General features: G+C 27.7%; 1 protein-coding gene across 1 annotated transcript; it reads left to right on the top strand.

The window, feature by feature from the left end:
- The first annotated feature begins 1,067 nt into the window (after positions 1–1,067).
- Positions 1,068–7,338, top strand: LOC108002334 (uncharacterized). Its single transcript, XM_062073384.1, has 3 exons — positions 1,068–1,376; positions 2,158–3,683; positions 4,173–7,338. The coding sequence occupies exons 1-3, from the start codon at positions 1,326–1,328 to the stop codon at positions 4,798–4,800; spliced, it is 2,205 nt and encodes a 734-aa protein (XP_061929368.1). The 5' UTR covers positions 1,068–1,325; the 3' UTR covers positions 4,801–7,338.
- The last annotated feature ends 2,679 nt before the right edge of the window (positions 7,339–10,017 follow it).

A 10,017-nucleotide genomic window follows, 5' to 3' on the forward strand; every position in this document is an offset into this window, starting at 1 on the left:
ATCTACATAAAAAAGTTTCAAACATTAAAAACAATTACAGTATAATTATTCTGCTTTCCTATTTACGTACGCTTTTTTGCATACATTCTCATCTGTTTTAATTTACATTTAGGTTTTAATTTAATTTCTATTCGAAATATATAATGACAGATTATAAAACGAAGAAAAAAAAATAATAGAGAAAAGTTGGAATTTTTTTATTTATGATACGCGATACACAATTTACGAACATCAATTTCAAATTGTCAAAAGATAAATTTTTAATAAATTTAAAAATGAAACAATTACGGAATTAAATTTCGAATAAGTTATATAACAATTAATCGATTGATAAAATTTGTATCAATTTTTGTAAAACGATTTATAATTAAATTTTTCGTTTTATATTTTCTTCAATTATTGAAAAATTAATTTTTTTGAAAGCTAGATAAAAAGAATTAAGTATTTAAATTATCGATAATTTAATATTTTATGTACGATTATATACATTTAATATTTTTAATATTTTTTTAAACAAAGCTTTTTATATTTTATCTGTATAAATCATTACAATGATTTTTCTTCGAAATATCGAAAATATCAAATATCATTCCAAGAACCAGTTTATTTTCATTAAAATTAAAATTAATTACTGAGTTAAATAATTAAGAGAATAATTAAAAGAATAAATAAGGGATTAAAATACAGATTCATTGCATTATAATATAAAGTTATAAATATTAAACGTATCAAGTTTCTGAAAAATTATGAAATTAATAAATCTAAACTTTTTATAAATTTTCTATATTTTTATAATTTTTTAAATTTTTTATAAATTTAATATAAAGAGTTAAAAATTAAAATTCTTTAATTTTTAACTCTTTATGAATCTTAATACAAAAGAAAAAATTAAAAAACTTTTGGAATATTATTCAAATTGTTTAAACATTTTCAAGTGACCAATCCGCGAAGGTGCTATTTACCCCCTCCTCTGTAAAAATTTGTCAACTAAACACTGATTTGTCAGCACTGGTACCCTTCCCCCAATACTTCAGGTATAAATACGAATAGACGTGTTATCGTGCTCGAGCTTCATTTAACATTTGATTTTCAACGCCTGAGCATCTAACTCTATCCCTCTATGTCTAACTCTAGTTGACTTCAGTAACATATTCAAAATTTTTCAAATAGAATAAAATTTAATTTTTTATCACAAATTTAAAATTTAAATGGATTTATACAGTGAAATATTATTTGGTGAAACATATATTACGTGTTAATTAGAACAGTGAAAATATTCAATAGATTTTTATCGAAAGTTTAAATAATACAAGTGACAAATAAAAATGAAGAAAAGTATTCTTCAGCGCATCATGAGTACGGATAACAAAAAAGAGGTCAGTTTTTCTAAATTCTTTTTTTAAATTTTATATTTTTTTTTTATCGTTTTTAAAAATTTTACTCACATTTTTATAGATTCATTAAATTAAAATTTAAAAATTGTATTAAAATATTTTTCTTATAAATAATATACGACTTTATTCTAACTTGATTCTTATTTATAATTTATTATAAATTATTATAATTATAATTATAATATTATAATTTATTATAATATCTAGGAAAAAAAAAATTAAAATTGATTTAATTTCATTCTTTCTCGTGCACCTTTTTTTTATCAAATATGAAATAAACTTACAATGAAACAATAATTAATTTATTATTTCAAATCTATGTTTTCTAATACATTTACTTCTAATACATTTTTCAATTGAAAATAATGATTTGAAATATTTATAATTTGATATATTTTATTTTATTATTATATAATATAATAATATAATAATATATTTTATATATTATTTCAATATCAAACAAAATTTGCCGAAATATAAATATTCTTAAATTCTCTAAACTCTCTAATTTCTTATTTCAATTTCAAATAAAATATCCAAATTCCAAAGCATTTTATTATCGCGAATATAAAATATAGAATCGAAATTTTTTCTCACGGGAAGGAATTCAAGCAAAAAAATTAAATTAGAAAAATCTGAAAAGCGAACGTGAAAAATAAGAAACGCAAATTTAAATATAACGCTTATTTAAAAAAAAAAAATAACAAAATTCCCAGAAAAAGAATAAAGAAGATACAGAAGAAAATTTTGATTTCTGTTACAGAACGCAGAAGACGGAAAAGTGAAAAAGGAGGAACAAAAAAGTGAAAGAGTAAGAAATTACTCGGGGATACCGGGGGGGAATTGGATTAAAATACGTAATAATTTGCCCCGCAATCCGATCGGCCCTATAAGGATGAATGCGATGAAAGCCACGGACAGAAGTGGTCACAGCGATCCCTACAATATTTTTTCCCCTAGGAGCCCATGGATAAATATTGGGTCATCGCCGACACGTCCGGAGATGATCGATTTGGAGACAATTATATGCGAGTTCGAGAAGGGTTTCCTCTCCCCATCGAAGCACGAAGTATCGAAGGAAGTAGGCAAACAGAGGAACTTCGTCAAAAAGATCGTGGCAGCATTTGAAGTGAAATACAAGGCGTGTAATGATCCAAACGGGCAGGATGGAGCCGGAGGGAGCAGCAACCCGGACACCAGTTGCGAAGGGGAGGTGAAGAAGTCACCGATCTTTGAATCCATCCGTTTCAACTCGCCATCTGAAAATTTGTGCGATTCGATGATGATGATAATGGACGAGAGGGGCGAATTTGAAAACGGGTCGAGCAGCAATTCGATGGGGCAAACTTTCGTCTGGACTTCCGAAACCAAGTTCTCCGACGAGGATGGCTTAATTGATCTTCGAAAGAAGAAATACGACGACGAGACGGAGAATCGTGAAAATGAAGAAATATCGGTGTACCCGAACGATTTCGAGACATCAACAATATTCCGGAGCGAGTTCAGCACAGATTGGAGGAATGAAACGGGAGAATATTCTGATTATCCGTTAAATCTCAAGCGACGAGACTCGAACGACTCTAATTATTCTTTAAATAAGAGTTTCTTTAAATTTGACAAAGAAGAATCCTACCAAAGATCAAACATTGATCCGAAGGAGGCAGAGACTCTCGACGACACGATGATTATGGACGACACTATGGTCCTTGACTTAACCATGCCCAAACAGGGAAACACTTCCTCGATGGAGAACGAATTCTCTCAAGCAAGTATAATTAATTATATAAAACAGGAAGAGATAGAAGAGGAAAGAGAGGAGAGAGAGGAAAGAGAGGAAGAGAAGGAAGAGAAGGAAGGGGAGGAGGAGAGTTCAAAGGACGCTGAAGAAATTTCGCGCAACAAGATCCCTAAGATAGTGGGGGCGTTTTTAAAAAAACCAATCGAAGTTGAGGATACTTCGATAAATTGGATACCTATCCCAGGGAAGAAATTGCCGCGAAAAAGATCATTGAAGAAGCTGCTCTACTCGTTGACAGGTAAAAGGCTCGACAAGAAACGAAAATTCTCATCGGAGAGGAACTTGAACGAGGGGGAATATCAAGATTCCGGATTCGACGAGAAATCTTGTTCCTCTGCCTCCTTGAGTTCTTTGGCCTCCATCACGGACATATTGGGCAAGACTCGGCGAGAGAATAATAATTTGCTGAACATGAACAAGGATATCACATTTGAAACATTCAAGTCAAAGAACTTGGAGGAAGAGAAAGATAAAGCGTCTTCCCTTCAAAGGTGAGTTGATTGATATTTGTATGATGTTGTTGTGGATAAAAGTAATTCATAAAATGTTTTCTCTCTTCTTTTTTCTATGTTAGATACAACTTTAAACTTGATTTTTTCGAAAATGAGATATATTTCTTTCGATTTGATTTACTTTTTCAAAAAAAGACGTTCCTTATATTCATTAAAACTCTCGCATTGTACATAAAATAATGCTTAACCACTTTTATAGAGAAAACTAGTAGAAAACGCTATCAATCACGCGACTCGATATGAAAACTTATTGTAGCATATAAGAAAACAAAGACTCTGACTTTATCTCTGTTATTCTATGCTCATTTACTTTTATCTAACTTCAATTACCAACTTTTATATTTGTTTTACAATTAATTCTTCAAATATCTAATTCTTAAAATATTCTTTCATTTTGAAGAGAACAAAAAAAATAATCATACTTAAAACATCTGCAATTATCATTAAAATAATTATTCAAATTTACAGGGAAGAAAATTTTAAAAAATTTATTTTTACGGAGGTACCACGCGAGACCTTGAAAATAGATCTAGGTCCAACCTATCCTCCTCTAAACTTGGTAACACAGACGACAATGAAAACAACGCAATCCGATGAGTCCAGTCCAACTCTCGTGGCTGAGAACCTGACCACACTGCCCAAGCATCCAAATCTCTCTTCCAAGATACGAAAACACCCTTTTATTTCCTTAACAAAAATGGACAACAGCCAGGAATTTTGCAACCCTTACGTGTATCGAACTGGCCAACACTCGTCCGTAATTATTAAAAATGACATGTACGAAGTGGAGATACGCTCGAGGGGCGAGGAAATTCCCTCCCCTACGGTTTCGGGCCGTAGCTCCTCATCCACAATCGTCCACTATGACGTTCCCAGAAAATTCTTATCCAAGTCTGAGACCGACATCTCGGTCAAGTGTCAATGCTTGGAAAAAGAAGAGTCAATTTACGATATTCCTAAAGTACAGATCATTGGGAGGTCTAAATCAAGCGATTATGAAAACATTCTCTCTCTTCAAAGGAAGAGTACCATAGAAGAGTTAAATGAGAATTATGAAAATTATGAAAATTATGAAAACGGCGACAATACTTATTAAAATAATAATTGTCTTAAAATAATAATGATTGAGATTCATGTAAAAGAGAATTTCGTATAATTTTATTTCTAATTTTCGTTATATTACATAACTTTTAGATAATATTTAAGTCATTTGTATTAGTGTGTATTATATGTATATATATATTATAAGTGTGTATTATACTTTTTTTAATAGTATTAACTCTTTGAATGCTTAGGATTATTTCTAAATTTTAACTTTTCTATCATCTTTTTATTGATCGACGCGTGATTAAATCCTTAAATGGAAATGATTATGTATATTTGTGTATTATAATTCTAATAATATTTATCTTATAATTCTAATAATATTTAAAGAATATCTGAGACGATTTACGAATTATTGAGACGAATCCAGATCTTAATGCTTGATTATTTTTTTTTTTTTAATAAGATCGATGTATGAGTATATCTAGAAATGACTCGAAGAAAATAGAAATCTTTTTACAAATTGATTATACTAATGATTAAAATTGTTATATAAAATAACTTGTATGTAAAATTGTTATATAAAATAGCTTGTATGTAAAATTGTTATATAAAATAACTTGTATGTATGTAAAATTATATAAAATAACTTGTATGTATACTTTTCAAATTTTTGTTTTGAAATATAGCGAATATTTGAGATATCTGGATTAAAATGATTTTTTTTTAATATTTCTAAAATTATTTAGATTATTTAGACTGATAGAGTTCATAAGAAATATTACGATAATTTTCGAAAATAAATTTTATGTATCAACTTTGTATTTTAATTAAAAATCACAGATATCGTAGAATATTTGAATATTTTGAAAATCTATTTTTACAAATGCGATAATAGTAGATTGATACTAGAAAGTGTAAATTGGATAGAATTATAAAAAGTGTATAGCAATTTTATCGTTTCTAATGGAAGTGTGTCTATAATGACTTATATTTTATTCACTGTCTTAGATTTTAGAACTTGTTTCTTTCTTCTTCTTTTGTTTTCAACTGAAAATGTTAAAAGCTTAGAATAATTCGCGTGGAACATTTAAGGAAGAAGAAAGAAAATACATTATTTCTGTTAAGAAATATTTATAAAGGACTTGAACTATATATTAACACTATATTTTATATTAAAATTTATCAATATTAATGTCATAAAATAACTATAATTGAAAAAGTAACATACGTAAACCGAGATTTCGATAAATTGTACAATTTTGTTGTGCAATTTATATAATATACGTATGTATGTAAAATATTATATATTCCTTTTCTTTTAAAAAATTCTTGCAATATTTCAAATTCAAATTCAAATATTTAAAATTTTTATATATATATATAGTAATAGTATAAGAATATAGTATAATAATAATATAGTATAAAAATAGTATAAGTATAGTATAAGAAAATAATTATTATAATATATATATAATTATTATTATAATTATAATATTATATTATATAATATATATTATTCGCAAGATGTGCCAAAAAATACTAATTTAAAAAATGTTAAGATTAATTTTATAAAATTGAAAAAGTGTAACATCTTGAATAATTTAATTATCTTAATATTTGCTAATTTCAATTCAAAATTTTCGGAAGCAGAGGATAATGATAAGATAAATTCATTTATAATATTTATCTTTGTACTTAATACATCTGTATCTATATTTGATTCTTTGATAAAGTAGTTACTAGTGTATATTGTACCAATGTCGTTATCAGAGCAATTATCTTTTCAAATATCCATTAAAGTGTTTTTAAAGTATCTCTTTCATATTTCAATAAGTTATAATTTTCAATGATCGATAATCAAATGTTTGATAGGGCTTGTTTATTAAATTGGCAATTTATATAAATGGTACGAAAAGATTACTTCTTCGACTCTTCGAATCCAACAACTTTTAATATAATGATGTTTCATATCATGAAAACAAGACGAGGGATCGAATAACATTGTAACAATATGGATCGTTTCGTATGATGAACGTTCGTAATTCTGCTGCAGTAAAGAGATCGCGGTTATAGGAGAAATGGCTCGAGGTTCGTAACGCCATAACGATAAAATCTTGGTGGAGAAGTAGTGACGTAGAAGCTCGTATGCATTGTGTGACGTGGGTGATAAGCGTGGGTGGATGATGGCAACCATTAACTATCCGTTGAAACTATGAAACGCAATGGAATGCACGTGGATTGGTCGATGATGGGTCAAGGTTGGCAAATTTCGAAACTATCTCTGCTTTATACCTGTGATGCAGAGAGAGACCAATGTCAAACTTCGAATTTTATTTAGAATTTTAGTCAATACGAAGATTCGTACGTCATAACAATGCGAAATAACAAAATGAAACGTCAGTCATTCGATTTGGAAAAGTTAAAACGGAAGAATATATACAATTATGTTCAAAAGAGGTATATAGCTACAGATATCCATTAAAGTGTCTTTAAAGTACCTCTTTCATATTTCATGTATGTATGTATACTGTAAGGATAATTAATCCTGACAATATCAAAGTTGAAATAAATAAAATTAATTCATAAACTTACTTTCTTTTACTTACCTTTTTCTTTAATTTAACTCTTTTAAATTTATTCCAATATCTATCTCAAAGGCTTAGGAGAAATAATTTAAAATACTTTCAAGTATATTTCTGAAAAACACACTTGTATTTTCTTCCCATATAATTATCAAAAATATAAAAAAGGTTCAGTTAACATTGATCAAAAACAATTTAAATTTTGTCACGGTGCATTCACAGTTTATACAATTCGTGTAACCATAATACGTGGACAAATTCACACGTAAATGTAGATTCAGCTTGTATTTGGAACATGCGTCTAGATATCTCAATGATAATGCCGATAATTAGTCACTAATTACACGTGTCGCACACGAAACAATGAAATATAATAACATTACAGATTCTAAATAGATGCGTAATATTTGATATTTAATATTTTAGACTTGCCTATTGCATTGTTGCAACAATAACGACAAATTCAAAATTTATAATTTTTGAATTATTGTAGAGAAAGAAATTGTCACTTAATAATAAATTTTCCATTGATACAAGTGTATTTTCAAATTGATATTCTGAAATTCTTATAATAGCACATTATAATAATTCAATATAATTTAAAATCGTTTTTCTAAAATAATTTTTAAGTTATTACTGAGTAATTGAATAATTGATACGATAGAATAGGAATATTTACAGTTTAAAGAAATTATTTCAAATAATTTTTTCTTTTGTAACATATTATTTATATGTTTCATCTTTGTGTATTTTAAATTTTTTCATACATATTAATGATCCACTCAACAGTATTATTTCAGTATTATTTAAATTTTGTATTTACATCATCGTTGCAGCAAAGGAAAAATACTTTTGTATTTGTAGAAAAAGAATATTTCTTTTATCTTCATTCAATAAAATATTCAATTTGTAACAATTCTAAATATAATATTCAGGGAAAATTTACTTTCTTTCCTCCCTCTCAAGAAAAGAATATCGACTCTTTATTAAAATTCCCTGTCTCTCGAAAGAAAAGTTTTCCCGTTTCAATCTTTTCAATTACAAGTTGCACCTTAACGAACCTCGTCGCCAACTATTAATTATCTTGTAAACGCGCTTTGTCCATTTACAAGTGAAATTCTCGAGAACTGCTTTCGATTCTTCTTGCTTACGATCGATATAAATCGACGCGTCGAGTTAACGAAAACTGGGATCATTAGCGTCCATCTTCAATACATATTGATATGAAATATGAATTGCATCTGTTTTCGGCAGTCAATAAAATCGAATGAATCGGATCGTTTGCATTGCATCGCAATTGGATTACCAATTAATTATCGAACGACGTTTTCAAAGGGTTGATTCTCCCCGAGCAGAAGATACGCCACTGGAAACTGCTGCTGATCGACAATTTACCTTTATTATATCTCTTGTTTATGCCTCCGAAATTCAAGCATAATTTGAGGAGCGTTCACCCGCTCGTATCGATTCGATCACAAGCTAATTAAAGCGATACATTGCGATACATCCCTTTCCAATTCATCGAATCGTTTTTCCTTGATTAATTCGCATTGATTTATAAACGGTGTGAAATGTCGATCGATCGTAATTATTTATATTATTTACGAAAAAACGACTCTAATCTCGATGATTTTTTTTTTTGATAGATATTGTCAATTATTTAAACTTTTGAAAAATTATCATAATAAATTTTTATCGATCGATAAAAATATATTCAATATGTATCGATTTTGCATAAAAAAAGAACTTAAAACTGTTAATCATGGAATAAAAAGGAAAAAATTAATCAAGATTAAAGAATGGTATTTCATTGTAAATATATAACGGATTTGTTTGCCACTGGATTTCGAATAACAATTTTCTGCAAGAAGAGAGAATTGTCTCGAGGAGATGCAAATCCCTCGAAGATTAAGATTTATGAAACACTAACCAACTAGGAAACGTACATCGAAATCCGGGCAACTCCTTCATCCGTTTAACCTTTGTTTCCATAGGAAAGAGCAAACTGTCTCCACAATGACGTGAGAACAATTTAAATCCTAGATTCGGTATACGACTTTAGCCTTTAGAAAACTTGGGGATTAAATTTCTTTGCTTCTTTTATACACCGATATTCATAATCCTTCGTCGTTTCGAGTTATGAACTTTTGAAGAAGTGAATGGAATTTGTTAGTTATGAGAAAGTCAAAGTTGGATATTATTCAAAGAGGATTAAAAAAATAATTATTAAAATAGCGTATTGTATTTAAAATGTTCAGATGCTATCGATGAAAAGCTTTTGGCTTTTGAAATGCGACATTGAAGGAAATTTATTTATTTATTATTTATTAAAAATAATTATAATTTTTTAGAAATTACAAAGAAATTACAAAGAAAGAAATAATTCCTTTTTTTTATAAATTCACAATAAAAAAATTTTCTTCCCGAATTTTTATTGACTAAATTTTTTTTTTAATTAATTAAATTAATTAATTAAATAATTTTTTAATTAATTAATTAAATTAATTTTGTTTTCCATTGTATAACATTCAAAATTTTAAATCTTTTTTTTTATATTAATTCATATAATTTACCTAATCTAGTGTAAATAATTAAATAATTTTTTAATTAATTAATTAAATTAATTTGGTTATCCATTGTATAACATTCAAAATTTTAAATCTTTTTTTTTATATTAATTCATA

Source organism: Apis cerana, linkage group LG3 (genome assembly GCF_029169275.1).
Source record: "Apis cerana isolate GH-2021 linkage group LG3, AcerK_1.0, whole genome shotgun sequence".
NCBI classification, from domain to species: Eukaryota; Metazoa; Arthropoda; class Insecta; order Hymenoptera; family Apidae; genus Apis; species Apis cerana.

Coding starts and splice junctions, on each gene's coding strand:
- LOC108002334 (XM_062073384.1), top strand. CDS start 1,326: ATGAAGAAAAGTATTCTTCAGCGCATCATGAGTACGGATAACAAAAAA. Junction 1,377..2,157: donor GTACGGATAACAAAAAAGAG/GTCAGTTTTTCT, acceptor TTTCTGTTACAG/AACGCAGAAGACGGAAAAGT. Junction 3,684..4,172: donor AAAGCGTCTTCCCTTCAAAG/GTGAGTTGATTG, acceptor TCAAATTTACAG/GGAAGAAAATTTTAAAAAAT.